The sequence below is a fragment of the Dipodomys merriami genome, unplaced genomic scaffold (assembly GCF_024711535.1).
Source record: "Dipodomys merriami isolate MVZ:Mamm:240054 unplaced genomic scaffold, mDipMer1.0.p SCAF_24, whole genome shotgun sequence".
Taxonomy (NCBI): Eukaryota; Metazoa; Chordata; class Mammalia; order Rodentia; family Heteromyidae; genus Dipodomys; species Dipodomys merriami.
This window is the reverse complement of record NW_027203826.1, coordinates 18,873,296-18,901,251: the sequence shown is the minus strand read 5'-3', so window position 1 is coordinate 18,901,251 and position 27,956 is coordinate 18,873,296. Positions and strand designations below refer to the sequence as shown.

The following is a 27,956-nucleotide window of genomic DNA, read 5'->3' as shown; positions in this document are numbered from 1 at the left end:
AAGTTGCTGCAAACCATGTGATTTTGTAACGTGAGACTAGAAGGTAAGGCCTAGGGTAGCCATTTGGCTGTTAGCTTAGTGCTTTAGCCCTGTAACTTGAAATCGGAGGACTCTAGGTGCTGTTGGGGTCCCAAAGATGAACAAGACCTTGAATACCCCAGCAGAGAAATAAGCCAAGTGGACTTGCACCTGTATATTTATAGTTTGTCTCTGGTGTTAGTTAGTACCAAAGAGAAAGAAATCACATCTTCCTGGAAAGGCCACCAGCCTCAAACTGCTCCTGGCCTTATGTTACCATCTATGTACTTTGTACCAGCTGATATTACCAGAAACATAGAGGAGTTAATCTGGATTGTTCTCTCTTGTTTGTGCCCCCCTCTCATCTATCACCAAGTTGCGGAGCTTTTATCTCCAAAATAGAGCTTAATTCTCGTTTCACTGCTATTCATTGTGCCTTTGAAGACTAGGACATTGCCACCTGTTGCTAGAGTTGTTGAAAAATGGTTTCACGTTCTGCTCATTTCCCACTCCTAGTGGCAGTTTTTCAGCAGCCGAAGTGATCTCTCTGAAAACAACTGAAGCTCTCTAATCCCTCTTTCCAAAACTTTTCTTGTGTTAATCAGGGACCAATCAGTGAAGCAACACAAGATCAGGTTGCTTCAAACAGGGGATGTGAATAAAAGGATTGGTTCATATAGGTACAAATGGAAGATGGAAGGCTGCTCAGGTCAGGTGGTCACCATGGCCTCTATGCCACGGGAACCCTAGAGCCCAGGAGCTACCCAACCACAGGGAATCCTATAGGATGGTGGCTGGGGTCTCAGAAAGTGGAGCTGTCTTGGGAGAAGTTGTATTGAAAGGAAACACTTTCATTGCCATAAAATGCCAGCAGAGCCAAAAGGGAGAGACATTGGTTTCTTTCTTTCTATCCTTCAGTCTCCTGCTACAGCCTCCAAAGGTCAAACTGCCTGAAACCAGTTGTCAAGAGAATATGGGAGATGCTGAAGGGTGGAAATAGATCTGGTAGGGAAAAGGGGGTACAGTACATTGTGGGCTTATAGAGCAGCTCGGGAACTGGCTGAACTCTTCATAAAAACTGGGTTTGGCTCCTTGAAGAAACAGAAGGCTGTTGAATTTGTCAGAAAGTGTCACAGCTCCGGACTCCTGTCAACAATTTCAGAACTCACTCCCTATTTTTCTGTGTCTGTCCCTGTTTTTCTCTCAGTTTCTCTCTCTCTCTCTCTCTCTCTCTCTCTCTCTCTCTCTCTCTCTCTCTCTCTCTCTCTCTCTCTCTCTCTCTCTCTCTAGCTGGCTCGCTCGTTTCTCCCCTCTCTCTCACCTCCCTCCCCTCTCCTCCCTCCTCCCTCCTCTCTCCTCTCTCTTCTCTCTGCCTATCTGTATTAGAAAGACAGATTTCTGGGCCAGAACTGGATAAACAAGGAAAAGCATGTCTTTTTTCAATTGTGAAAATACCATGGAGAGGGGTTACAATTACATGGGCAAGGTAATGGGTACATCTCTTATCAAGCTTTGTTGCCTCCTCCTTTGTTTCCCCTTCCCATCCCTTCCCATCTCCCCCCCCACCCCCCCCACCCCCACCCCCCCGGAAAAGCATGTCTTGATCCTGAATGAGTAAGGAGAAAAATTTTAAGGCAGTTCAATGACAGATCACCACAGAATGTGCATGGGCAGTTCAATGCCCTTGGAATATCATCCCAGTGTCTTTTGATCAAAACATTTCAGAGCTTGTATTAATCTATAACAAAGTACTTGAGGTGAGATAATGTATTAAAGAAAGTGTTTTATTCAAGACCACACTAAAGCTACCAGCACAACTATGTTTATTGCAGCATTATTTACCATAGCTAAGATATGGAACCAACCCAGATGCCCCTCAGTAGATGAATGGATCAAGAAAATGTGGTATATATACACAATGGAATTCTATGCCTCCATCAGAAAGAATGACATTTCCCCATTTGTTAGGAAATGGAAAGGCTTGGAAAAAATTATATTAAGTGAAGTAAGCCAGGCCCAAAGAAGCATAGGTCCCATGGTTTCCCTTATTTGCAATATCTAGTATAGGTATGAGTCAAGCAGAAAAGGTCAGATAATGTGATGTTAGGAAAATGAACCCTTAAATATGTATTTTAATGTTTTCGTTTCTTTCATGCATATGTTTCTAACGCATTTATAAGATTATTTCTTTGTTGCTTTGTATGTCCCTCCCCCACAGTGTAACCCCCGCCTTCACTATATTTGATGTCAGTATAACATGTGGAGGAGATGGGGGCAAACAAGTAGTTTAAGGATTCAGGTGGACCTGTTGCAACAATGAGAAGTACAAAATGTCATGTCAAAACCAGCTTTACAATGTCGGTGGGGGGGGGGGAGGGGGGTATGATTGGGTGGGGGGAGGGGGGAGGCTGGGAAGGGAGGTGAAGGGTAAACAAAGGAGGAGGCTGCAATGCTTGGTAAGAAATGTATGCATTATCCTGCCCATGTATTTGTAGCCCCTCTGTACAGTATGTTCTCAAATAAAATAAAATAATATTAAAAAAAAAAGAAAGTGTTTTATTTAGGTCAAGTTTTGGATACCAAAAGTTCAAGATCAGCTAGCCACATTGGTTTGGCCTCTTTGAGGGTTTCTTGAAGCATCACACGGTGGTGTATAGCATTACATGGCAACTCGGGAAACTAGATAATAGGTAGTAGTCAACTTTTGTCTTTTTGAGTAACCTTTAATCAAGAACAAATCAGAGTTCTATGAGAATTACATTAATACCTTCCAAGGGCAGTGTCCCAGTGACATAGTTACTTTGCACTATGTCCCTCCTCTTTATGATCCCAACCATCTCTCAAGAATGTCACACTGGGAACCAGCTTTCCCAAAGCATGAAATCTTGGGGGACACTCAACACATATTCACATCATAGTAGAGTCGCCAACCAGACGAGTTTTCCTGACACTTGACTCGTGCTTGCTAACTTCATTGTCCATGCTTTTGCATATATGATTTTCTTCATCTAAGCTATTCTTCAAGAACTGATCAAACTGCAATTCTAACATGAAGCCTTCCTAGTTTCCCCAGTCCACATGGATCTTTATTTCTTTCTCAGAACTCCTAAAAGGTTTAAGCTTGCTTGATCTACTTGGTTAGATCATAACTTTGCCAGGGAGGGTATCTTTTATTGTAAAGGTGATATACAGAGGGGTTACAGTTACATAAGTCAGGTAATGAATACATTTCTTTTTGAACAGTGTCACTCCCTTCCTCATTTTCTTCTGTTTTTTCCTCCTCCATATTCCTGACCCCCCTCCAAGTTTTATAGTTCACTTCCAACTTAGTGTCTAGTGAGTATCACTGCTGAATTAGTTCACCCTTTGTCTCACTGCTTCTTCACCAAAGAGAGCTATGTTATCTCTCTAACAATATTTAAGTTCTTCCAGAAACTAGTGGTGCACACCTGTAATCCTAGCTATTCAGGAGGCTCAGATCTGAAGACAGGGGCAAAAAAGTCTATGAGACTTATCTCCAAACAAACTCCAAAAAATTAAAACCCTGGAAGTGGAGCTGTGTCTGCCGTGGGAGAGTGCCAGCTTTGATAAAGTTGAGAGACAGCACCCAGTCCCTGAGACCAAGCCCCAGTACTGGCACTAAAAGAAATAATTTTTAGTCCCTATTGGAGCAGAAGTCACTAAATCTTGTGTCTCCCGGAGATGATACCACTATGCACAGTAGCCAGCAAATGCGTGCTGGTGGATTCTGAGTAGAACTTCATTCAATCCTAAAGATCAAACTATCCATGTTTAACAACAATGACAACAGTAAAGGAAGCAGTATCCAGGTAGATAAAAATATGCGAGATCAATGAAAGAGGGTACTAGGAGACAGAGCAATGTAATCATTAGAAGCAGATGTGAGACGGTGGCTGTTGGTGAGAAAAAAGGCTGCCCTGAATTAACAGGAAGCTGGGGGGTAAAAATCATGGCTGAGATGGAAACAGGCTGAGAAAGCTTAGAGTGGTGATATTGTGTGATGCCGGCAATTGTGAGATGTTATGTTTAGCGATGAATAATAGATAACTGATGTAGTGCCAAGTGTAGGTCTGGCTCTTCAGGGAGGTAAGATTGGAGTCTGTGTAGTAATCAGGAGTTAAATGTAGGTTCTGTGTTGGAAGTTAAAATGCCAGGCTGTGCCTTTGATTATGAGTGGGTTTTCTTTATGAAAGGCCCCAGTCTTCTGCAGCTGCAGGTGTTGTTGACGAGTTCTATGGGCCTCCCCCCTGAAGTGTGCTCATCACTTAAACGCAGGCTGTGTAGAAGAGATGCCTGGATGCAAATTCTGCCTCTTCTATTGACCAGTTATGAGATCTTAGGAAAGTTACTGGATCTTGTTGTGCCTCAGTTTTTCTCACTTGTGAAATGAGGATGAGTGTCTTTCTTACAGTGCTTCCACAAAGATTAAACATGCAAAGGAATCAAGAGTGATCAGTACGTTGAAAGAACTAATTAAAGAGTACATCATCATTTATTCATGCTATTAGTTACCCCTGATGCTATCTTTGAGGCTTTCAGAATGGTCCTGGACCTTTTCTCTATGTTATAGGTAGGTTCAGTGAGATTCGCTGGTGACTAGATATGGGATATAAGAGAAAGACAGTTACTGAGAATAAATTGCACAATGATGGGATAGAGCTGCTGTCAATTCAGAAGGGAAGGGTGACGCAGGGTTGGGCAGGAGAATTTGGGAGTTCTTTTTTGAATATATTGAGTTTGAGCTATATATTCATTATCCAAATGGTTATGTGGGCAGTTGGTGCTATGCATCAGAAGTTTGGAAGAAAGGTCTGTAATGCCATATAAATCTTGGAGTTGACAGCTAAAGTCGAATGGATTCACCAAGGAAAGAATTGTAGACAGAGAAGGGAAGGACTAAAAACTCAGTCTGAGAGTTTCCAACTTAAAGAAGTTATGCAGCAGTAGAAGCATCAGCAATGGAAGTTCAGAGTGGGGGAAAACCAAGAAAGAATGAATTAATGTGGAAGCCAAATGAAGAAAATGTTTCAGAGGCAAATGACACACTGGGTTTGATGACGTGATGAATCCAGTGTATTGGTTACCTACTATTATATAACAAATCACTCTTAAGGCCAGAAATATGTGGCATCTCACAAAGTTTTGAGGTTTAAGAATCTAGGAGTGGTCCATCTGCCTAGCCCAGCTGATAATCTTCCCTCTTTGTCCCCGAGAAAAATGGAGTGATCAGAAGAGAATTTTTCAACTCTACCTGTATACCTGCAACATAGCTTGTCTCCCCAACTATTATTACAGACGAATCAAGCACACTTCTATCTTTCCTTCTTAACAAGTCCAATCCCTCCCTCCCACGCAAAGACAATCACCAGCAATTACCTTTCTTTACCATACCATCCACTTTAAATTCTCTATTAGATTATTCTCATCAATCTACAAACATACTGTTATTTCTCCCATAAAAAAAAAACAAGAGAAAGTAAGAGTATAAAAGATGATCACTTGGGCTGGGATGTAGCTCAGTGGCAAAGCGCTTGCCTAGCAAGTGCAACGTCCTGGGTTCGATCCCCAGTACCAAAAAAGAAAAGACAAAAAAATACAGTTAAAAAAAAAAAAGATGATCACTTGCATCCATCTTGGACATTGTAGTCTTTCACAACAAAAACTTAGAAAATTCAGACCTCTAAATGATCTTGGTTATGCCTACCAGCCCTGGTAAAATGTGGGATGGGACTACGCACATTGGGAAAAACAGGTTAGGGTCATCTTGGAAACTGGTCAGGCACAACAAGAAGTAATGATTGGGTTTGACACATTGGAGGGCATTGGTGACCTTAACCAAAGAAGCAGAGAGAAAATTTAGATTCATGGATGGGCTAAGGAAGAATGGAGAGAAGAGAACAGTCAATGAGAATACTCAACTCTTTGGAAGAGTTTTCTGGACCTCTGGTAGTATTTGGTGAGCTGAATATTTTTTCTAAGATGAGAAAAATAATAGTATGTCTGTGTATTAATGGGACTGATCCAATAGGAATGCAAATTTTGATGGCCTGGAGGGAGAGTGGATACAGGTGGTAGTTGCTAGTTGATTGTGCTTGAATAGGAGGGAGAGATTGGAAAGGTTAACAATAGATAGAGGAATGTTTGCCCATTTGTAATAATAGTTGAGACAAGCTAGGTGGCAGGTGTGCACATGGGGTCATGGAAAGTCATGTATTTCTCTTCTGATCACTTCATTTTCCCCAGAGAAGTAAGAAGCAAGGTTACTAGCTGGGCTAGGCAGATGATATGTGTTTTTAAAATAGTGGCTATGATATAGTTTATGGTAATAGTGAGTAACTGTGGCCTCAGCTGGATAATTAAGGTAACTTCTCACCTCCCACTTTTGCTTCTATGGAAAGGCAGGTAGAATCTTACCCTCCTCTTTGTACAGGTGGTAGGGCATCTATAAAGTCATGGTACTCTTTGTGGAGTACCTTAGAAAGACTGATCCATTTAATCCAGAATAAGTAATTCATGCTAAAACAGACAAAAAAAATCCTGCAAACATTTTTAGATAGTTAGATCTCAAGAATTTAAGAAAACATTTTCAGGTGAGGAGTCTTCAACTGAAGAAAATTGTATTTAATTAACTTTCCTCTGAGATTTGAGGGAAGACAGAACCTCTTTATTTCCAGAGTAGAACAGCTATCCATCTTGAAGAATGCATCTGGTTTGAACAACAAATAGAGAAGTTGGGACTAACTTGAAAGCTGAAATATTTACGTGTTAGGGTATTTGTGAGCTGGGCAGAAAATTGAACTATCTGTCCCCAGATGAGGGAATTCTAGAGTAGACTGAATAGAACTGCCCAGTGGAGAAGTACAGGTGTCTGTATTTCTGCTTACCTCTGGAAGGGTGAAGAGCTCCAATCCCACCCCAAACCCTCTCACATTCCCAGCAGGGCTCACATTGAAGTCTCTCCTCTTACCAGGTCTCTTTACAATACAAAGTAAACAAGGCCCTTGGGCTGGCACATAGTTCAATGGCAAAGTGCTTGCTTAGCAAGTACAATGTCCTGGGTTCAATCCCCAGGCCCCAAAAAGAAAGAGAAAAATAAATACAGTTAAAAAAACCCCAAAGTAAACAGGGGCCTGTCCCGGTCCTCTCTGAATCCCAGCCTTCCACCTAGGCCAGGTGTTCTAGCGAAAGGCCCAGGGTAAAAAAGCACATTGAGAAAAGGGCTTTGAGTGGGTTGCATTGGTGATGCTCCAGGACCTGGGATCCCTCTTTCTCCGCTGCTTATCCACTTCCGTTGGTATCCCCAGCCATGGGACCTGCAGGCACAGATGAGCCCATGCTCTTTTTTGCCTTGCAGGCTATTTCCATGGGTCTTTGCTCTATTGGCTGAGATAGAAAGTAACCCTGGAGATCCTGGATGATGTTCTCTTAGCAACTGTACCAGAGCTGGTGGTCATGTCCCTTATTATTTTTTGTTTGTGTTTTTGCTCCTGAAAGAGGAACAAACCAATTAGCCAGGTTGTTGCTAATATGTGAATGCCACCTTTTTCAAGCTGGTGTCTACCCTGGGGGAACCATTTTGTCTTCTATCCCCACTGTGGGGCTCACTTCTGCATTCTTGCTTCAACCCAAGGCTTCAGATTGGGGGGCTGCGCAGAACCCACAGTAAACCAGTCCTTAACCTTGGCTGTTATGAGGCCAATCATAAAAGAAAACTACTGCTGTTTCAACGTATATGAGGGGTTGGGGATTTAGCTCAGTGGTGTAAGGCCCTGAGTTTAGTCCTCAACTCTGGGGGGGGGGAATATATATGAAAACCATGGGTTCTTCCCATGATTTGTTGGGGTAGGGGGAGTTTATTTCTCCTTGATATCCGGAAAGTCTCCAAGTATAAAGAATGGTGTTTCTTTCCCATTTCTGTCCTCTGAAAATTCACAAGAAGAAAATTCAGAAGGTGTAACACTTTAAAGTATAACCCTTTAAATTGGATGATAATAGTAGCAAGTTCCTCCATAAGCTTTGTAGCTTAGGGGGTGCTTTCTCATATTTTATATTATTTAATCCTCGTAATAATAATATCCATGGGAGGAAAAGACAATCATTGCCATACTACAGATGAGAAAACTGAGGCCTATGGCAGCTGTCTGACTCATGTGAGAACATAAGCTGGTAAATGGCAGAAGCAGAGCTAGAGGAAGAGGAAGAAGAATAAAAAGGGTGAGTGAAAGCAAAGAAGAATTCGGAAGGGGAGATCTCCTGGCAGCTGCTGTGTGCAGTGGTAGCCATGGTTTTCCTCCTTGGGCCTCATTGGAGATCTGGGGTTCCAACATTGCTTTGCCTTCCTCATACCTAGCCTGGGTATGGACATGGAGAAAAAGGGACAACTGTCTTTTCGGCCTCTTCTTCAGTGCAGGAAGACCTAGACTAGTCGTGGGGTCTATGGCCTTTCACTTCATCAAGCAAAACCAAGCGCTTCTTTGAAAATTTGCCTTTCAGCTTGATCAGCGGGTGAAAGGCTACTGGAAACAGCCCCCTCTACTCTGCGAAGCAGGCCTGCTGTGTAGAAGGTTACATCAGACATTCTGTCTGTACTCCGAGGACATAAGAATTAGAGACAATCTTTCCTTATAAGAAACCTGGAGTCTTCAGTGGACCCCATTTTTCAAAGCCTCTGAGTCTTCCTTCTCTTGTCATTTCCTTCCTCTTCCTCCTTCAAGTTGTAGAACTGACTCCTCTGAAATAAGCCAAATCAAACAGCAATGGATTGTGGGAAAGTTATAATTAGCTTTCACTGTGAAGAAAGCTTGAAAGAATTGCCCCCCCCCCGCCCCGCCCCACCATAAGGAAAGAGGTAGAAGAAGAAAAGGAAGCAACTGAAAAAGTCTCACAGTTCTGTGAGTCCATTAAGAACACAGAGTTATTTCCAGGGTGAACTACAGTGGCAGGAGATATATTGATTTTTGCCTTTTCCTCATTGTTTCCACTGTTCATTACATCCTCCTTTTCTAGATTGGCAGTGGTTGCCAGAGGTGAATGAATTTCTCTTTCTTACAGCCCATTGATTTCTGGGTTGATACACATCAATTCCAGTTCAGAGTAAGAGAGAACACCCTAATAGAGCTGTCTAAAGTTGAAATGGCTTCCAGAAGAGTAGTGAGGTACCTATCAGCAGAGGTGTTCAAACAGAGACACAAGTGACTGTAAAGAGCATGTTGTAGAGCTGAGTTAAGTAATTCCTAGGAAGATAATCAAGGAATCTGTAATGCCCTTTGCCTCCGATTTGGTATCAATGCGCATCGCATTCTGTTTTCTGTTATAACAGAATACCTGAGGCTGGATGATTTATGAAGAATAGGGAGAGGTTTCTTTTGGGACCTGGTATGGGAGGTTGGGAAGCCCAAGAACATAACACCGACACCTGCTTGGCTTTTTGTGAGGGCCTAGTGCTACATCAAGTTTGGGGGAAGAGCAGAAAGGGAGCAGGTATGGGAGGCATTGCCTCAATTAGCAGCAAACAAGTCCATCTCACGGTGCTGAATCCAGTCCCGTGAAAAGTAACTCATGTTCGCTGTAGCACTCTTCGCCATAGCCACGGTATGGAATCAGCGCACGTGCCCCTCAGTGGCTGAATGAATATACACAGTGGAATTTTATTTATCCATTAAAAAATTGATAGTGCATTATTTGCAAAAAAATGGAAGGACCTGGGAAAAGATCATGTAGGTGAAGTAAATCAAAACCAGAGACAAAGAATCTGTGTTTTCTAGAGCTAGAATTAGTCTGTAAATACATAAATATATACTTCAGGGTGTTATTCAAGAATAAAAAATGTACTAATCAAAATGTGAGTAGATTCAGGGGAGAACTCACAAGATGTAATTCCTTAGAAAAGTGAACTCAAAGTCCAATGAAATAAACACTGGAAATCCAGTGGTAGAAAGTGGAAGGGTAGGGCCCAGAAACAAGGGTAGATGAATGAAGAGGGGAAAGTGGGGAGGGGAGAGAAAGCAATTATAAAATCCAATGTACATTCTACAAAATTAAGAAAATTGAGGGAAGGGGTGGAGCTGGGAAGGATGGGGGAGGATGATGAATGAGTTGTCATTGATCACGATTCATTTTAGTCACATACTATTTTGTTGAATGGCAGCTTCTTTGTACAACTACTTAAAGATACAAATAATAATTATTATGTAATTATATAAATAAACATAGCATTCTCCCACTTCAAGACACAGCTCCACTTCTGGTTTTCTGGAGGTTAATTGGAAATAAGAGTCTCACAGTCTTTCTTGCCCAGGCTGGCTTTGAACTGCAACCCTCAGATTTCAGCCTCTTGAGTAGCTAGGAATACAGGCGTGAGCCACCAGCACTTGGCCTAAATAAAAAGTTTTAAAGAGTAAAAGCCTCCAAACTTCTCAATTCCACAAAAATGAATTAATGCACTCATGTCAGGCTTGCCTTTATAACCTTTATTTCTCCTGCTGGCTAAATTTGGGGGATATCTTAGGTATCTGCTTAATATTATATTGATCCTGCATACCAGCAAGACATTATTTCCCAAAATATGATTTGATAGATATTCATCTCATCAGTGGTATGCTAGGTAGCTTTTATTGGTAAGGAATTCACCACAAAATAGTAAAAAAAAAATATAAATACATTGAGTTCATGGTATTATTGCCTAAGATAAAGGTAAAGTAATCCGTACCAGGATGACTCACATTAGGAATACAACAACCACCACCAAACCAGAGGTGAACATTTGACCTTGAACATTTAAAATTTTCATTAGAGAATTTTAGTCCTGATTGTTCCAAGAAGTACATAATGTAGATATCCAGTTAGATAATGTAGAATTCAATCTACTACACCTCTAGGTAATAACACAACGTTCTTTTCAACGATGTGTTATTTTGAAGCACATTTGAATTTGAACAGTGGCAAAAGTAAGGTAATAAAAAAAAATCTAGTTTTCATTATTTCCAGAACTTTGATTTCTGACTCCCCAACCTCTGTAATGGCAAACAACTTTATGTTTTCAAATTCCTATTTTTTCTTAGTTCTAGCCAGAGGTTTTCTAGTGAACTAATGATTCATCCTTCCTGCAATTAGATCTACACTCTACTGGCATTCTGCCTCCTCGTTCCTCTTTCTGGGAGGTTGTGTGTGGCCAGGTGTGGGCCAGAAGTTCTGGGGTGGCCGCAGGTTGGCTGTAGCTGCGTTCCCTCCATTCCCACAGTCTGTGCATTCCATGTCATCTGCTGTGGAAGCATCTGCCTGCCATGCCTCCATCTCCTGATGCACAAACCCTGCCTTCTCCTTGCCTTAGCCCTGAAGTCCCTTAAGGACAGTTGACAAGTCCCCACAACAGCTCTTTGGGGACAAGAGTGTGTGATGAAGGCAGAGCATCATGAGAGATTGTCCTGTAACACCTGGGACACAAAAGCTGTAGGAGTGAGCAGTGACTGTGTGGGCTTTCTCTCTGTCATTCTCAGGCCTGGCCTCTGTTTTACCTCAGGGCATGGTGAACTCCTGTTGACCAGGGCCCTAAGCAAGGCTGCCTCTGCCAGGGTTCCAGAGAAAACAGGCACATTTTGCTGTGTTGCTAATAGCTAGTGACTGGTATCTCTGCCTCTTGCCCTGCTCCTGGATAGCCTATTCTCCACAGTGGCCAAGCAGAATAGCGTCAGAACTGCGTAAGCCCCTCTCATGGCTTCCTGTGACACGAAGATCTTCACCCACCTTATGTCCTCTCGCTTAATTTCTGGCTACTTCTATTCATGCTGGCCTCCTTGCTGCTCTGAGAAGAGATGAGACAGGTTTCCTCCCTGGGGCCTTTGCATGGCTTTTCTGTCTTTCCAGATGTGTCGGTGGCTCACTTTATTTCCTTCAAGTATACTCAGCTATCACATTATCAGTGAGGACTACCATACACTATTCCCTCCAATGTTACAAACATTTATAATACTCAGTACTTGATACATATAGACATATTACTTTTATTTACCTATTTTCATCATTTTCAACAGTTGTACAAAGGGGTTTCCGTTCAACATGTCAGTTTATGAGTACCATGTCATCCTGTCCATCATACTCCTTTGTCTACATGCCTATTTCTTTTAAAAAAATTATTGTATAGATGCTGGACAGAGGGGTTACAGTTAGATGAGTAAGGCATGAGTAAGGCAATGAGTACAGTTCTTGTCAAGCCTTGTTACTCCTTCCCTTGTGGTCCCACTATCCCTTCCCTCCCTCACCTTCCTACTCCTCCCTCTCAAGTTGTAAAATTCATTTCCAATATACTGTCTTGTGGGTATCATTGTTGCAATGGGTCATCCTGTGTCCTCGTTTCAGTGTTTTGTGATTCCCCTTCCCCTCCCCAAATTAGACAAATGTACAAGATGCAGAGGACCAAAATCAAGTACAGTAACAACAGGGGTTATACTATAGGGGGAAGAACATACAAAGGAAACAAGAAAATGACATAGTACATTAAAAACAGCAACAACAAACTTGCCCTTCCTCTCCAATTTCCTGGTTCCATTTTCACATACATTGAGTATTATGGCTGTATTTGTCTCCCATTGCATTCTGTATTCATCCTCCCCACTCCCCTAAAATCACATACTCCTCAGACCTGTTTTAGCTTCTTGGTATTCATTTTGTTAAGTTGTAAATTGGAAACCACCCCTGTGTAATAGCATAGTTTAGTCAGTTTGGTAGTGCATGTATGAAAACATCCTTGTATATGTTTTCCTTTATGATTATATTTTAGATCTAGCTTCCACATAGGAGAGAAACAGGTACTCTTTGGAGTACCTTATTTAAATTGCAGCTCACCTCAACTCCTGCTGTCTTCTACTGACTAATTTATGCCAATTAAATGTTCTCAGTTTAAAAGTCCTGTCTTCCAGGCAGCCTCCCTATCCTCCCAAAGTATTCTGAGTGCTCCCAGGTCAGAATCTGTTTCTTGATCTGTGCTTAGCTCTGGCACAATGCTTGGCATATAAATAAGTGCTCATTATAAATGTATTGAATAGGTCAATGATTGATTGGGTGAATGACTCAATTCACTTAGAAGCAGTTAAAAGATTACTGAAAAGCTTAGCTAGTAAGGCTTGTAAAGCCTGCAGTGTGGTGCGTGGCTCAAAAAGAGGTAGTTTATGATTTGTAAGATAAGGGAGGGCTTCTTCCCATATTGTTTCTGCATTCTGTATAATTCTACTGCAGTGAAAATTGTACTGAGTTTTAGGTAGGAAAAGCCAAACTCAAATGCTTGCTCTGTGAGGTGCATGGAGGCAGAGCTCAACATCTTACAGCACGCCATTCTTCCATGCGTAGCAGAGGCCCCTCTTCTTGCCCCACCTCTTAGAATTACACTGCCTGCCGTGAAGCAGCCCTGGAACGCTGGCACCTTAGAGTGTGCTAATTTGCTTAAGTGATTTTCATTTTACCCCTAGTGAGAAGCCTGGGTCTAAATTTGAGTTAAAAAAAAAGAGAAGACAGTAGGATGTACTCTCCTGGAGCATGTGTATGGTGATAAATGGTCCAGCCTTCCCTGTGTGACTCAGCTTTGTAGAGTGAGGTATTTTCCACGCCAAAAAAGGCTGCGAATATACCTACACTTATACTAATTTTGTAGCTTGATGAGGCTTGACAATTGTTTCCAGACCTGTTGTCTTAATTTTGGGATTGAACTATGGGGTGGCCATAACTATGGGAGATTTATGATTTTGGTGAAGATAGTGAGAATTTGGAAACATCCAGAAGATATTGTAAAAACCTGGCAGCTAGAGGACAGAGGTAGAAGGTGGTGACAGATCCCCGGAACCAGGAAAGGTAGTAGGAAGGATTCTGAGACTCTGTGCCTATAAATCTACAAGTAATCACACTGAATGGTGTGTGTGTGTGTGTGTGTGTGTGTATTAGGAGATGATAAATGATATAATATAGGACTCTAGACATTCACACACGGAGGCCAAAGGAGGATATGCATAGTAGTGGTTAACAAAAGCTCAATAGCTATGTGCATATGATCATATGAAATGATATTTTATGACATGAACTCCAAGAACAGGAAACAAGAGATTTTTTTTGGTTGCAAAAAAAGTATTCTAGATACTTACCCTGGGTAAGTTTCCTGGGTAATTTCTTTATAAGTGGGAATGGTAAAAGCACTTACTTTGTAAGTAAGAGCTAATTCAAATGCAAATTTCTGGTCTTTATTTTTTATTTATTTTTCTTAAGTAGTTGCACAAAGGAGTTACCATTTAACAAAACAGTTTATGAATACACTATATCTTGATCAGCGTCACCCCCTTCAATATTCTCATCTCTCTCCTGCTCACCCCTTCCCTCACTCTTCTTAATTTTGTAACATATATCTTGCGTTCTTGTCTGCATTTTCCTCCTCTTCATTCATCTGCTACTTTCCCCTTGGTCCCGCCCCTTTCAAGTACCCATTTTCCGGTATTTTATTCTGCTGAACTTTGATTAGGCTTTCTAAGGAATTATACTTTTCGGGATCTCCCTTGAATTGACCCTTTCAGTTAATTTATTTTGTACACCTGCATACCATCCAATGTATTTACTTAGGAATTTGTAACTAAATTTAGTTTCCAAATAAGGAAACATGGATCCTTTGTTTCACTGGATCTGATTTGCTTCACTTAACATAGTTTTTTCTGTCTTTTCGTTTCTTCACAAATCATACAACATCATTCTTTCTAATAAATGAGTAAAAATCCATTGTGTATATAATCACATTTTTTGATCCATTCATCCATTGAGGGGCATCTGGGCTGATTTTATACCTTGGCTATGGTGAACAGTGTTGGAATAAACGTGATTGTACTGATAGTTTTACTGTAACCTGGTTTGTAATCTTTGGGGTCAATGCCCAGAAGTAGAACTGCTGGATCATAGGGTAGTTCTATGTTTAATTTTTTTTGAGGAACCTCCACACTGCTTTCCAGAGAGAGAGTTTACATCCCAACCAACAGTGTATTAGGGTCCCCGTTTTGGCTGCATCCAGCATTTGTTGCTGTTGTTGTTTGTTTTCTAGATAATGGCCATTCTTACTGGGGTGAGGTAAATCTCAGTGTTGTTTTGATTTGCTTTGTTGAGCATTGTAAGCTTCTGAGCATTTGAGCTTTATGTATCTATTGGCTACTTTTACTTCTTCCTCTGTGAAGACTCTCTTTAGTATATTCTAGAAGTATAAGTTAACATTACCACTTTTAGAACGCGGTGTAATGCTGGCAGTAGGGCATTTACAGTTCCTTAGACCTGGATTTGAGCTACCATTTAGTGACTGTGCTCACAGCCTTCAGGAAATCACTTAGCACTGGAAGTCTCAGTTTCCTCAGTTGTAAAACTGAGTCAATAATAATAGTTGTCTCATAACACTTTTTAAAAAATTAAATGAAAATTTAAATGTGCTATTGCACGAGAGTTCCTTAATATAGTGTCTCTTACATAAAATTAAAACTCAATAAATATAACCACTTTTAAAATCAGTGTTGGTGATGGTGGTGGTAGTATCTGCTCTAACTCTTAAACCTCTCTGTAACTCCTAACTTCACTTAATAGCAACAAGTCCTTTTCCATTTAATCCAATCTCAGTGTTTACTTCTCTACCTAAAATGTACTACATGCTTAATTAAATTGAATGTTATGCAGAATGGGTTGACTCATTTTCCTATTATGGCAAAAATTCTTAGAATAGTAGCCTGGAGAGTAGCATGATGGAAGGGACATCCTAGGGTTTGTGTGTAGAGATTAGCTACAGCCAAGAAATAATACATAACTAAGCAGGGAATACCTGCTCCCTGCTGGGACCAAAACAACCAAATCGTTGTTTTCTAGAGGCTTGTGGTGAACTGAAAAGTCTTAGATTTTGGAGGATGGATAGAAGATGTCTTTCAACTATGTGCGTTGGGGTACAAATAGCAGGAAATCTTACTCAAGTGTCAACAAGAGTTGCATTGGCTCATCTTGCTTGTGGCCTAGGGTAAGGTGGCTTCTCCTTTGTCTGAATCTGGGTACTCCATCATTCTGTGGACCCTCCTCTTCTCTGTGCTAGCTTCATTCTCAGCATGGCAGTGAGAGGTGGAGTCTACTTTATGGTATACGTTTAGCAGAACTTATCCAGAGGTAGAGAAGGGTCACTATTTCCCCCTGGTCTGCCCTTTAAAGCTGGGAGAATTTTCTTAAAAGCTCTAGTAAATGTCTTGTACTTTATTGGCTTTAAATAGGCTATATGCTCTTTCTTAAGTAATTACTAAAGGGTGGGATTATCTTGGTGGCCTAATCAACGTTAGATATGTGCAGGTTGGGGGAATGGAATGATCTCAGCTGGGTAACTGTAATGCCTACAGCAGTATTTCTTTTTAGTTCATGCAGGCACAGAGGATTTGTAACTGTCAGTCTAATCTTCCAAGTGCCCTGTATCATAGTGCACAACTTTGGGAGATGATAGTCTGAACTGCACACCAGGAACTGGCAACCTTGTACACTGTGCATTTATTGAATAAAAATTTCTTCAGGTCACAGTATCCCTGGAAATGCAAATGTTGTTCTCAATGATTTCCTTGGCTTGAAAGAACTGGCTAATTATAATAATGGTACTAGTAATTATGTGATAACAATAAATGACTGGGAAGAAAAGTTATGAAAATGAGTGGAGGACAAAGGTGAGGGGGGGATGAAGGAAAGCTTCTAAAAGATTTTGGAGCTCAGGTTATGTTCTGGTGGGTGAGGGGTGTACTGCTTCCATTTCCATCAGCCACTGACTAGGCAGTGGTCCACTTATTGGCAGCCTTCTTTTTAATTTCCCATGTGTTGATCAGAGCTGAGGAGGAAGTTGGACAAAGACTGGATTCTAAGTCAAGTCAAACATCTCCAAATCACCAGGAAGGGCCTACCCTGGCTGAGACCTCAGAATCTGGAAGAGATGGCTGCCACCTTAGGAAAAGGTTTATTTTGGCTCACAGGTTTAAAGATTGCCATTGGTAGTTGGTTGGCATTGTTGCATTTAGGCCTATTGTGAGGCCTATTGTGAGGAACACATGGTAGACAAAGCTGTTTACCTCATGGTAGCCATAGAAGTGGAACGAGAAAGAAGGGGCAGGAATTCCAATATCCCTTTCAAGGACATACCCCAAGTGGTTTATCTTCTTCCAACTAGGATCCATCTTTTAAACACTCCACCACCTCCTAATAGTGCCATGAGCTGGGGACCAAGTCATTAACAGATATATCTTTGGGGGACTTTTTTTTGGGGGGGTCCGGTTGTGGGGCCTGAATTCTGGGCCTGGGCGCTATCCCTCAGCTCTTCAGCTCAAGGCTAGCGCTCTACCACTTGAGCCACAGCGCCACTTCCGGCTTTTTTTCTCTTTGCTCATGTGGTGCTGAGGAATCGAACCCAGGGCCTCAGGCATGCAAAGCAAGCGCTCTACCACTGAGCCAACTTCCCAGCCCTCTTTGGGGGACTTTTAAGATCCAAACCATAGCACTTTCTTAGGGCTACAGCATGGTAGGGGTGGGGGGAGGGCAGCTCCTGGGCTACTTACTGTCTTTGAAAGCCCATAGTAAGGTCCTGATCCTATTAGGGGAGGAGGTAGAGCTGCTCATAACTTTATTATGGTAGTAACTTGCTCTTCTCTAAAAGAAAATCCTCTGTATGGAAATGACTAAAATAATTTTGGTCCGTGTGGGCTGGAGGGATAGTATCAGGTACTAATTGGAGAGATCGCCAGTGCTCTTTGGATTGACATATGAGAAGTGTTTTGATAGAGAAAAGAAAGTAGTCAAGACAGTTTGGAAGTCCTGTGGATTCCCTTGTCTGAACCTGAGGCTGCAATAGCTTGGACCAAGCCTTTCAAGGAGTGGATGTGCTCTCCTGGATTTATTCCCCCCTGCACTCCCCCCCGTCCCCAGTCCCAGGCCAGACAATTATGACATCTCAGTTTGTTTCTGCATGTCCAAGGTCTGTAGCATTCTGTTTTCTTTGCAGCCACATCCATTCCTGACTCCTAGTGACATTTCCTTTGAGATCATCTGAGGAATCAGGTTCTGTGCTTAGTTTTCTATGTCCCTTGAGCTCCTCAGAAATGCATATATCCTATTAAAATCTTCATATCTGTTTGTGATTGGGTCCTTTAGGGAAATAGGAACACTGGAAGTATCCAGGGCTTGGAGAGTCTTAAATTCTCATGGAATCTCTAGGTACTCTTGTAGGAGTAATTCTTGGTCTATATTCAAAGGTAACTTGTGTTAAAACATTTTTAAAAATCACTGTACTTGGCCCACAGGGTTAAGATTCTTTAAGTGGTACCATAAAGACTTTCTAGTGCTTTCCTTGCACTTCAACACACAATAAGGTGTTCAATATTTTTTTTGTCAGTTGTGGGGCTTGAACTCAGGGCCTGGGTGCTGTCCCTGAGCTTTTGATATAAGACCTGCCTGGGCTGACTTTGAACCACAATCCTCAGATCTCTGCCTCCTGAGTAACTAGGATTATAGGCATGAGCCACCAGCTTTCAGTTAAATATTTAATGAATGAACCTGCTGCACTTTTCCATTTTGAGTTTTGCCTAGTTCGGTGAAGGCTGTCCTCTTTCTCAGTCTCCAATCCCTTCCTTCACTCAGTCAGGTACTGCACAAGTTCTGAGCAGTGTCTTGAAGAAAAATCTGGATCTTCAAGCAAACTGGAAAGTTGCAAATAAAAGTCCCTTACAACAACTTCTATCCAGTCAAATGTAGTTGTAAGCATTTCTATACAGTAGAAGCTGACTTGTAAAGAGCACAACAGCAAACTTTCTTCCCTCCCTACCTCCTTCCCTCCTTATTTCTCTCCCTCCCTCCTTCCCCCTTTTCCCTTTCCTCCTCATGCTTTCCTTTCTTACTTACTGAGTATCTTGTCATATTTGCTGAGTGCCTACCAGTGATGGTGGTACAATGGCAAATAAAGTAGATGTGGTCTCCATGTTCATGTACCCTAAAGGCTGATAGGAAAAGCAGTGTGCACTCAAGGGACTACGGAGGGAAATATATCAGTGGACATGAGCCTACTCTCTAATACTTCAAATTTCTGCAATCTTGTTTTCCAAAGCATCAAGATTTGGGGCATATGGGTTGATTGTCACAGAATTTAGTGTTCTTTCCCAGATATGGATTCTCAGTAGAGTGTTATCTGTAGTGTAGATAATACCATTATTCTCATGGGACAGGTGAGAAAACTGACCTAGAGAAGTGAATCACCAAAGGCTGCATGACCAGCAAATTAAAGAACTATAACCTAGTCCAGGGCTTCTGATACCAGATTGTGGACTCTTTCTACACCTCCCCAGGGACCCAGGCAGTCTTAGTGAACACTCCAGATTTGGAGCACAGGGTTTTCCTTAAGTGTTGGTTTATATTCAAAATGCAACAGCCTGCCAAATTACTGTTGGCCGTTAGTCCATCCTTGAAACAATCACCATAACAACATAGACATGTGGAGAGGAATGTGGGGTGGGCAAAAGTTGGTGCCAGTCCAGGGGAGGATGGGGTTTTACAGGGAGTGGGGATGGGCCAAGGACTCCCTCCCTGGGAATGTCTTGGCAAGTTCATTTCATGGTATAGGCTGAGAATGGTTGAGAGGGACATTGTCCTTGGGGCTTCCAACATCCCAATGCATCCAGGACGATACTTCTTGAGAACTTCATTCTCAGGATGGCATGAGACTTAAAACTGCATACTAAGATCCAACTCATAGGGTGAAGGAGTGACTAATGGAAATGGAGATCTAAGTCAGCTTAGGGTTTACTACATAAGAATCTCTGGAGAGAGATCCCAGGAAGCCTCCATTTTAAAACAAGCAATATGGATGGCTCTGATGGATGCTACCGATTGAGAACCATGGCCTTACTTCCAAGGCAAGTGAAGATAGCATTTAGATTTCATTCCTCCTCTCTGATCAGGCAACAAACTGGCTTATATACGAGAAATCCTGAGAGGAAAATATGTTCTGCATTAGGAATATGTCCTCTCTGAGCTGGTGGGTAAGGACAATATGTAGGGTGGCTCCCTTTTTCTGGATGGGAAACCCATGAATGACCTCTGTTTTCCTTTCAAGAGAATTTTTCTCTCTTTGTATTAGAAACTAATTCAGTGTGCTATCTCAGCTTTTTCATGTGACACCTTAAAGTTACTTTCCTCTTGTAGTTCTTAATACCTAACAGCTGGGAATTGATATCCCTTTCTTTTCCTCAGAGAAGAGAGAGGAAGCTGAGGCCTGATAACTCGGGGTCAGCTTGGGGATGCTCATGAGCTTACCATTCACCTTGTTGAGGCCATCAGGCCCATTTCTGTGCACAGTACCCTAGCCTGTGGTACTTATGCAATCTGCAATACTGAACCATCGAACTCCCATTTTTCATACTCAGGGTATTCAAAAACAGTGAATTAGCAAGAACATAAGCCCCCAAGCCTAGTGAGAGAGAAATACTCAATTGAGGAATGGAGGGGCGGAAAAGAGTCAGGCATGAGTCTATGGAGAAGTGGATGAATCTCCCTATACCTATAAGATGTGAGAGGTCCAGGTGATCCTAGGAGATATATGGGCCATTATTTCTGAGGCAAAATAAAATGGAAACTTTTGATAGGATACACAGGAAAGAGGGAGCAAAGTACCTGTTTTTTTGTGGATGAGCTTGACTTTGACTTTGAAAGATGAGTGAAGATGGGAAGGGAGCTGACTTCAGGCAGACAGGCCTCTAACCACTGACTCACGCACCTGCAACAATGCAAAATGCTTGGGTGGAGGGAGAGGAGAAGAGTCCTGACTCTACTGCTACACTTTGCCCTCACGAGTAAGTGGTGAGACTTTCTAGGGTTTGAGAATTTACTAAGCCCTCCTCTTCTTCCTCCTCATCCTCAGAGTGCCCACACATTAAAATCACATTCCTTTCCCACTAACCAAACAGGACAATAAACAATAAGAGAGAGAAGGTAGAAAGCAAAGTTTAGAGAAGTCAGTAAGAGAGCTTCTATTTGCTCTTTCCATCAGTAGAAGTGAGGGCCACGGGTTGGTGAGTTGACTCTCAGGAAGCTTCTCAAACGATCTTCCTATTTCAGATTCTGTTTTATGGACCTCTATTCTCCATGTTTGCCTAGTAGTCTCTATACCTTCTTCCATGGACTAGGACTGAATGACGGTGTTAGAGTACAAGAGGTGCCATGGAAAGGCCCAGAGCCTACAAAACTTTGTGAGCAAAGTTTTATCATCCCGCAGTTAAGCCATTCATTTACACGAAGCCAGACTACTCTAATGCCATGACAGCAGAATTTGAACAGGTCCCACAGAGACTATATGACCTGCAAAGCTGCAGACATTCATTCTCTAAGCCTTTACAAGAAAAATCTGCCAATACCTGCTCTAAAAAGTCTTTATACTGCATGTAGATAATTAGCTTTCTCTTTTTCTTTTTTAGTGACAGTAGGATTTTGAACTCAGGGCCTGTGCTTGCTAGGCAGGAACTCTTCCAGGTGAGCCCATACCCATATCCCCTTTGTGCTTCAGTTATTTTCTGGATAGAGTTTTGCATTTTTTACCCAGGGCAAGCTTCAGACCACAGTTTTTCTACCTATTTTTCCTATGTAGTCTGGATTGCAGATACACCACCACAGCAAGCTTGTTGGTTGAGATGAGGTCTCACTAATTTTTCCTCCTGATCTCTGCCTTCCAAAGTAACTAGGACTACCAGAACACATGCTTAGCTTTAAAATGACATGTAGCACTCTTTTTGCCAGTACCAGGGTTTGAACTGAGGGTCTCGACCTTGCTCAGCTGGTACTAGACCACTTGAGCCACATTTCCAGCCCACTTTTTGCTGGTTAATTGGAGATGGAGTTTTTCAGGCTTGTCTGCCTAAGCTGGCTTTGAACCATGATCCTATAGATGTTAGCCTCCTGAGTAGCTAGGATTGCAGGCTTGAGCCTTTGGTGTCCAACAACTGAACCACTGGAGGCCAGGGGGTGGTGTTTTGGGGGAGGGGGTAGGTAACTAGAATATCTGTCAAATTGCATTAATGACTACTAAGACACCTATTTTTGGTTGAGCTCTGTACTAGATGTCAGATATGAACAGGTAAACAAGACCAAATCCTTTATCTCAGGAAGGCTAGAATATGGGGGTTGGGAGGGGAGGTCATAGATTCAGACACCCTTCCCTAAAGATGTGTAATGTCTCTGCTGACTTTTTGGAGATAGAAGATGCTCTCCCAGCTTGATGACAGCTAGACCTGGACACTGACCAGTGTGGCAAGCAGTGGTGTGGGTGGGTGGGTGGGGGAGGGGCGACAGATTCCCATGATGAACTTTTGTATCAATAATAGAAGGGTTGCTTCACAGGAATTCTTAAAGGAAAGATGAGATAATTTCATGTTTTGATATTCATAAAATTGATTCTGTTGAAGCCAGAGCTCTGCAGTGCATATTATTGCTGCTGTAATTTTGGCAAAGATGTGAGTCAAATTGGCAAAATATCTGGGAAGAGGAAATCCGGGCAGGAGAGAGGGTGGAGTGGGCCACGGAACAGAGAGGTGAGGAGTCAGATCCTGATGGCCTGTTGAGAGCTGGCGGCCTGGGAGCCTTTGCCATGGGGGAGGGGCTGAAGGAGAGGAGGCTGTAGACCATGGACTCGAAGACTATTTTGAATTTCTGAAAGCCTGGGAGGTGGGAGCTGCCAGGGGAGGGGCGAGTGTATATGTGCAGTGGGAAAGAGACATTTAAACACCGTAGGAATGAAGGATAAATTTAAAATCCATCAAGTGTAGTGGAGACAGAATGACAATGTGAGGAGCATGAATCATTCTTTCTAGGGACGCACCCAAATGTTGGCAGGATTTGAAAATTACTTTCTCCTCCCTACCAAGCTCATTCTGGACCTGGGCCTTCTCTCCCTTTGATCCCTTGGGCCTTCCCCACCCCCTCTCCACCCCTTATTGGCTACTACTGTCTACTACTGAACAATAAGTATGGGAACCTCCGGATCAGCCCACTGATGCCTTGGAATGGGTGCTGGTGAGCTGGAAAGATCAGCCCAGATGTTGGAGAAAGACAGAGACAAATGAAGGAGAGAGCATAGGGCTCACTTCACAGGGAAGTTGAGGTCCTATTTAATGATCATATTGAAGCTTATTTGTTCATTTATTTATTTATTTTTACACATTAAGAACATCTTATCCTATTCGTTATCTGACTATAACGAGGCATATGGATTCTGCTTCCTGTAAGAGAAACAGTGTGATCAATATGGTAGGAAAACCAAAACCAGGAGCTTGGGCTTCCAAGATGAGCACTTAGCTCTGACTTTGGTTGGCTGTGTGATGCTAGGCAAGTCCCTTTACCTCTCTGGATCTCAGCCTCCTCAACCAGAAGCACACATTCTATTTATTTATTGATTGATTGATGGATTGATTGATTTTGTGCGCTAGTCTTCAGGCTGGAACTCAGGGCCGGGGAAATCTGTCTTTGAGTTTCTTTTGCTCAAGGCTAATGCTCAACCACATAAGCCACAGCTCCACTTCTGGCTCTTTTGGTACTTAATTGGAGATAAGAATTTCATAAAATTTCCTACTTGGGCTGGCTTTGAACTACCATCTTCAGATCTCAGCCTCCTGAGTAGTTAGGATTATAGGCATGAGCCACTGGTGCCTGGCTAACTTTTCTAATCCACAATATTCTTTACCTTTGTGATTGGACTTGCAGTCTGGCTCTCTCCTGGACTGACAGGGAACCAGCCAGGGTCTAGAGGTACAGGGCAGCTTTCTGGAAGCTACTTCCTCAGGAACCTAGCATGCTCGGTGGCCTGTATGCTTCAGATGCCAGGGCTCCTTGAGTGCATGGGTTTATGTCAGTTGGTCACTAGAGTGAGTTTGGGAGGGTGACAAGCCAGACATGTAGGAGCTAGGTTCCTGGTTGGAAGACAGTAAGGAGATGTCTTGAAAAGGTAATAACCTAAAGTCCTTTCAACGAAGAGGATGCTCTCAGGCTGGCGTTGGGGACTGTCCCTAGATCCTCTAGATTCTGAGTCCCCTTCCATATCTTTTGCCTCTGAGTCTTTCAGATTCTTTACTCAGCAAGTTTGTCTCCTAGCTGAAGGGTTCTGTTCTCCATAGAGCTGGCACTAATGGGCAAGGTGGCCCTCACTGATGGAGTGAGAATCCATGTTCCTCCTGGCCTCTCCTGGTGTGTCTGGCACTGTGCCTGACACGTGGCAATCCTAACTGGGTAGGAACCTTTTGCAGAGGTGAATCTGGCGATGCAAAAGGAGACCCAGGTTCAGGGGGCTGGCGGGGCATCTGAGCCCACCCGCCTTCCTGCCTGACAGCATCTTGTATTAAGCTCCTACTGTGTGCCAGATTCTTGGCCAGGCGGTGGAGGACAACACCATTAACCTGTTTTTCTTCTCTATTTCCCTGTGCCTGTGATCCTCCCCTTCTGTTCCTCCCCTCCCCTTCTCTCTGCCCACTCTTTCCCTGGCAGAGCAATGTTCTGTGATGGTGCCCGAGATGCGTGGACTGAGCCCAGGCCGAAGGCTGCCCGAGCCCGCCCTGTGCCCTGCTGCCGGCGGGAGCCCTGAGCCGGGGGTGGCAGGCCGCAGGCGTCACATCCTGGCCCTGCCCGAGGAGGAGGCATGGCGGCCGCAGCCGTGCTCCCTGCTCGACGCCGATGCCTCCGACGAGGTGGGCATGCTGCCGGCCTCGCCGCGCGCCGCCATGGCCGGCTTCGACAACTTCTTCCCGGTGCAGGAGGGCGAGGGCCCGGGCTGGGAGGGAGGCTCGGCGCTGGAGGCCGGTGGTTCGAGCCCCTTCCTCCCGGTGAGTCCCGAGGTCATGAAGCGGAGGCGCGGGGGCCTCATCGAGCAGCGCGACATCATCAAGGCGCACGAGGCCCACAAGATGCAGAGCACGCCGCAGGCCCGGCGCAAGGAGTGGGAGTGAGTACCGCGCGCGGGGCGGGGTGCGGGGAGCCCCAGACCCAGACGAACCCCGGGGCCGGGTCTCCTGGGGGAGCTCATCCATCACCCAGCTGCAGACCGGGCCTCAGGGAGGCCAAGAGCTGCCTAGGGAGTGGGGAGGGGGGTCAGGGGCGCAAATCCATCTCTATCCCTGTTCCTTAACGCATGCATTTGGCTCAGGAAGATTTGGGGGTCCGTTTCCTACTCTGAGCATCCCTGCACACCGTGGGGCGTCCACCACGTGATGCATCAGCCTCCTCTGTCCCCCAGGAATCGCACCACACCGACGCTTTTCTGATTCCCAGCGTGGCTGAAGCCTGTTCTTTCTGATACCATCCTTGGATGCATTGGTTGTCTTGGGTGGTGGAGGAGGGAAGAGACAGTTTCTCAGATAGAAGAGACTGACCAAGAGCTGTGGCTACCCCTGGTGTTAACTCTGGTCTTTGTGTGAAGGACAGAAGGGTCTATGTCTGTCTCCGGCAGACTTGAATTCCTGGCCTGTGAGAATTTGGGTTTTTATTTCTAGAGGTCACATTAAAGGAAGATGTATCTTACTTAATTCTCAGTTGCCCCAGGTTTACATTTCATATAAGGGCTTTGCTTTGTGCTGTGTTTATGGTGCATGGCTGCATGCCTTGTGATCTATGTATCATTATTCCCTCTTGTTTTAGATGGTTGAGTTGTTATACGTCATCAAGCACAAAGAAACTACTCACAGGTGTTTGTGTGTGTGTATGTGTGCACACATGTGTGCACATGTATATGTATATGTGTTTTGTAGACATTCTGGGATTTGAACTCAGGGCTTTGTACTTAGGCCTTTGAACTCAGGGCTTTAGCAACATATGTCTGAACCACTCCTCCAGTCTTTTCTTTTTTCTTTCTTTTATTTTTGTGCTGATACTGGGACTTGAACTCAGGGTTTAGTGTTTTCACGTGGTTTTACCACTCATGGCTGGTACTGTGCCTCCTGTTCCAACTTTTTGCTTTGATTGGGAGAAAAAAGTCTTGTGGATTTATCTACCTGCACTTTAAACCTTGATCCTCATATCTCGGCCAGGATCATAGGCACGAGCCACCAGTCAGCCCTGTTCCTTCACTAGTGACTTATACCATAGGATCTCAGTACCCGATTGGGTGTGTATCCCCTGTTTACCTACTTTAGGTTTTCCCCGTTGTTACTGGGATCATTCTCTCTGTGGAGATGGACTCTCATGGATTTGTTCTGCCCACCCTGTCCTGGCACTGTGATGTCTCAATCTCCCACCTAGTTTGAGATGACAGGCTTGTGCTACTAGATTCATTTAGGGGTTGAAAAGTGGGTCTTGTGAGCTTTTCTTCCCAGGCTGGTCTCAAAATTGCAATTCTCTCATTCCCAGCCTTCCAGGTAGGTAGGATTACAGAGTCAGCCACTGGTACCAGCTCAGTGATAGGTGGCTTTAAAAAAAAATTATGATCCTTAGTTGTACAAAACGTAGCCATGGTGGAATTTAACTACTTGGTCCCTGGGGACACTCTGGATCACGTGACCTGGAGGGAGAGGAGCTTCACTTAGTTTCACGTGGATGTTAACATTTGTTAGTTTGTTCATTCAGTCAGTGAGCATTAATGTGTGCTGGGCTTTGGGGATTCAGAGTTGTCAAACACAGCCAGCACTCAAGAAACCACTGAATGGTTCATCTCTGAGCACGGTTTTAGAAACCTTACATGTAGCTTTCTTTAAGAATCAGGAAACATTCTAAACACTGTACACAAGTTAACCCTTATTAATCATACTGTAATTATGAAGTAAAGTTCTGTGTCTCCTTGTTTCTTCTTGCAGTTGTTTTCTACATTTAACCAATGAGACACAATGAGAACTTGAAATGATAAATGCATTGTTATTGGGATTTGGTAATGATTAGTGATTTGAACTCTGGCAGTGTGGCCCTAAAATCCTCAACTTTAGCCAGGAGGGCACAGTGCCTTTTATTCTAAGTTCCATAGTACTTTTTTTTTTGTCACAATGACCCACTGAAATGTCAGGGCACAATAACTGGGTTGGGGATTGAAAGACATAGGACTAATTCCCAGGTTGACCTAGTTAGTGGTATTGTCTGAAATCACCTCATCATAGCTTTGAAATAAAATGAGCAGGAAAGAAAACAGATGGCCATTTAAATGCTACACAGCTCTGATCATCACTATTTCTTCATATTTGAAAGTCCTATCTTTTCTGCTCCCCTGTCTTTTCTTGCTAACAGGGCTTGGGACAACTTGAAGGAAGTGATTGTTTTACATGCTGTTCAAGTCATCCAATGCCTGTTATATTGTCGAAACCAAATCTTTACAATACTCAGTGAAAAACTAGCTTCACCATGACTAGCAATGTGTGAATAACTTCTGTGTGCTTCACGGAGAAGTTTACCTAATGGGAGCTATCAAGGTCTAGCCACTTACCTGGGGTGGTGGTGGGGATGGCTGGGGAACTACTTTTTACCTAGAGCAGAATGGTCCTGGGGCATGCCAGCCTTTAGGAATGTGGCATTGGAGGGAGGAGCCCATGAAGGGGTTGAGAAGAGAGGATGGGTGGGGAAGTGGGCGGAAGCCCAGTCTAGGGACAAAGCAGTGAGCAATCTAGTGTGCAGAAGGCAGGACCCCCAACTGTGTAGGATGTTGTTTGGAGATCAAATAAAACGAAGGTAGAGAATCATTGTGTGGGAGCATGGCAGGGACCTGAGTGGGAGACATTTGGTCAGAAGCCCAATTAGAGTGGGCCACTGAGAAAATGAGAAGTGACAGACAGTGATGGTGCATCTCTTACCCCTCCCACCTGCGCCCTGCCCCAACACTCACAGCAGCATCATTACCTCATCTACTCGGAGTCTCTGTGAGCAATGCGGTCATGGCTTTCCCGCTCTGTCATCCATTG

General features: G+C 43.4%; 1 protein-coding gene across 9 annotated transcripts in view; it reads left to right on the top strand.

The window, feature by feature from the left end:
• Cacna1e (calcium voltage-gated channel subunit alpha1 E) overlaps positions 1-27,956 on the top strand; it is a 468,612-nt gene that overhangs the window by 63,658 nt on the left and 376,998 nt on the right. For all 9 annotated transcript variants that reach the window (XM_070034322.1, XM_070034321.1, XM_070034325.1 and 6 more), the window contains exon 2: positions 24,571-25,024. In XM_070034322.1, the coding sequence (XP_069890423.1) occupies positions 24,585-25,024 (440 nt within the window). In that variant the 5' untranslated portion in view covers positions 24,571-24,584. The remainder of the gene's footprint in view (positions 1-24,570; positions 25,025-27,956) is intronic.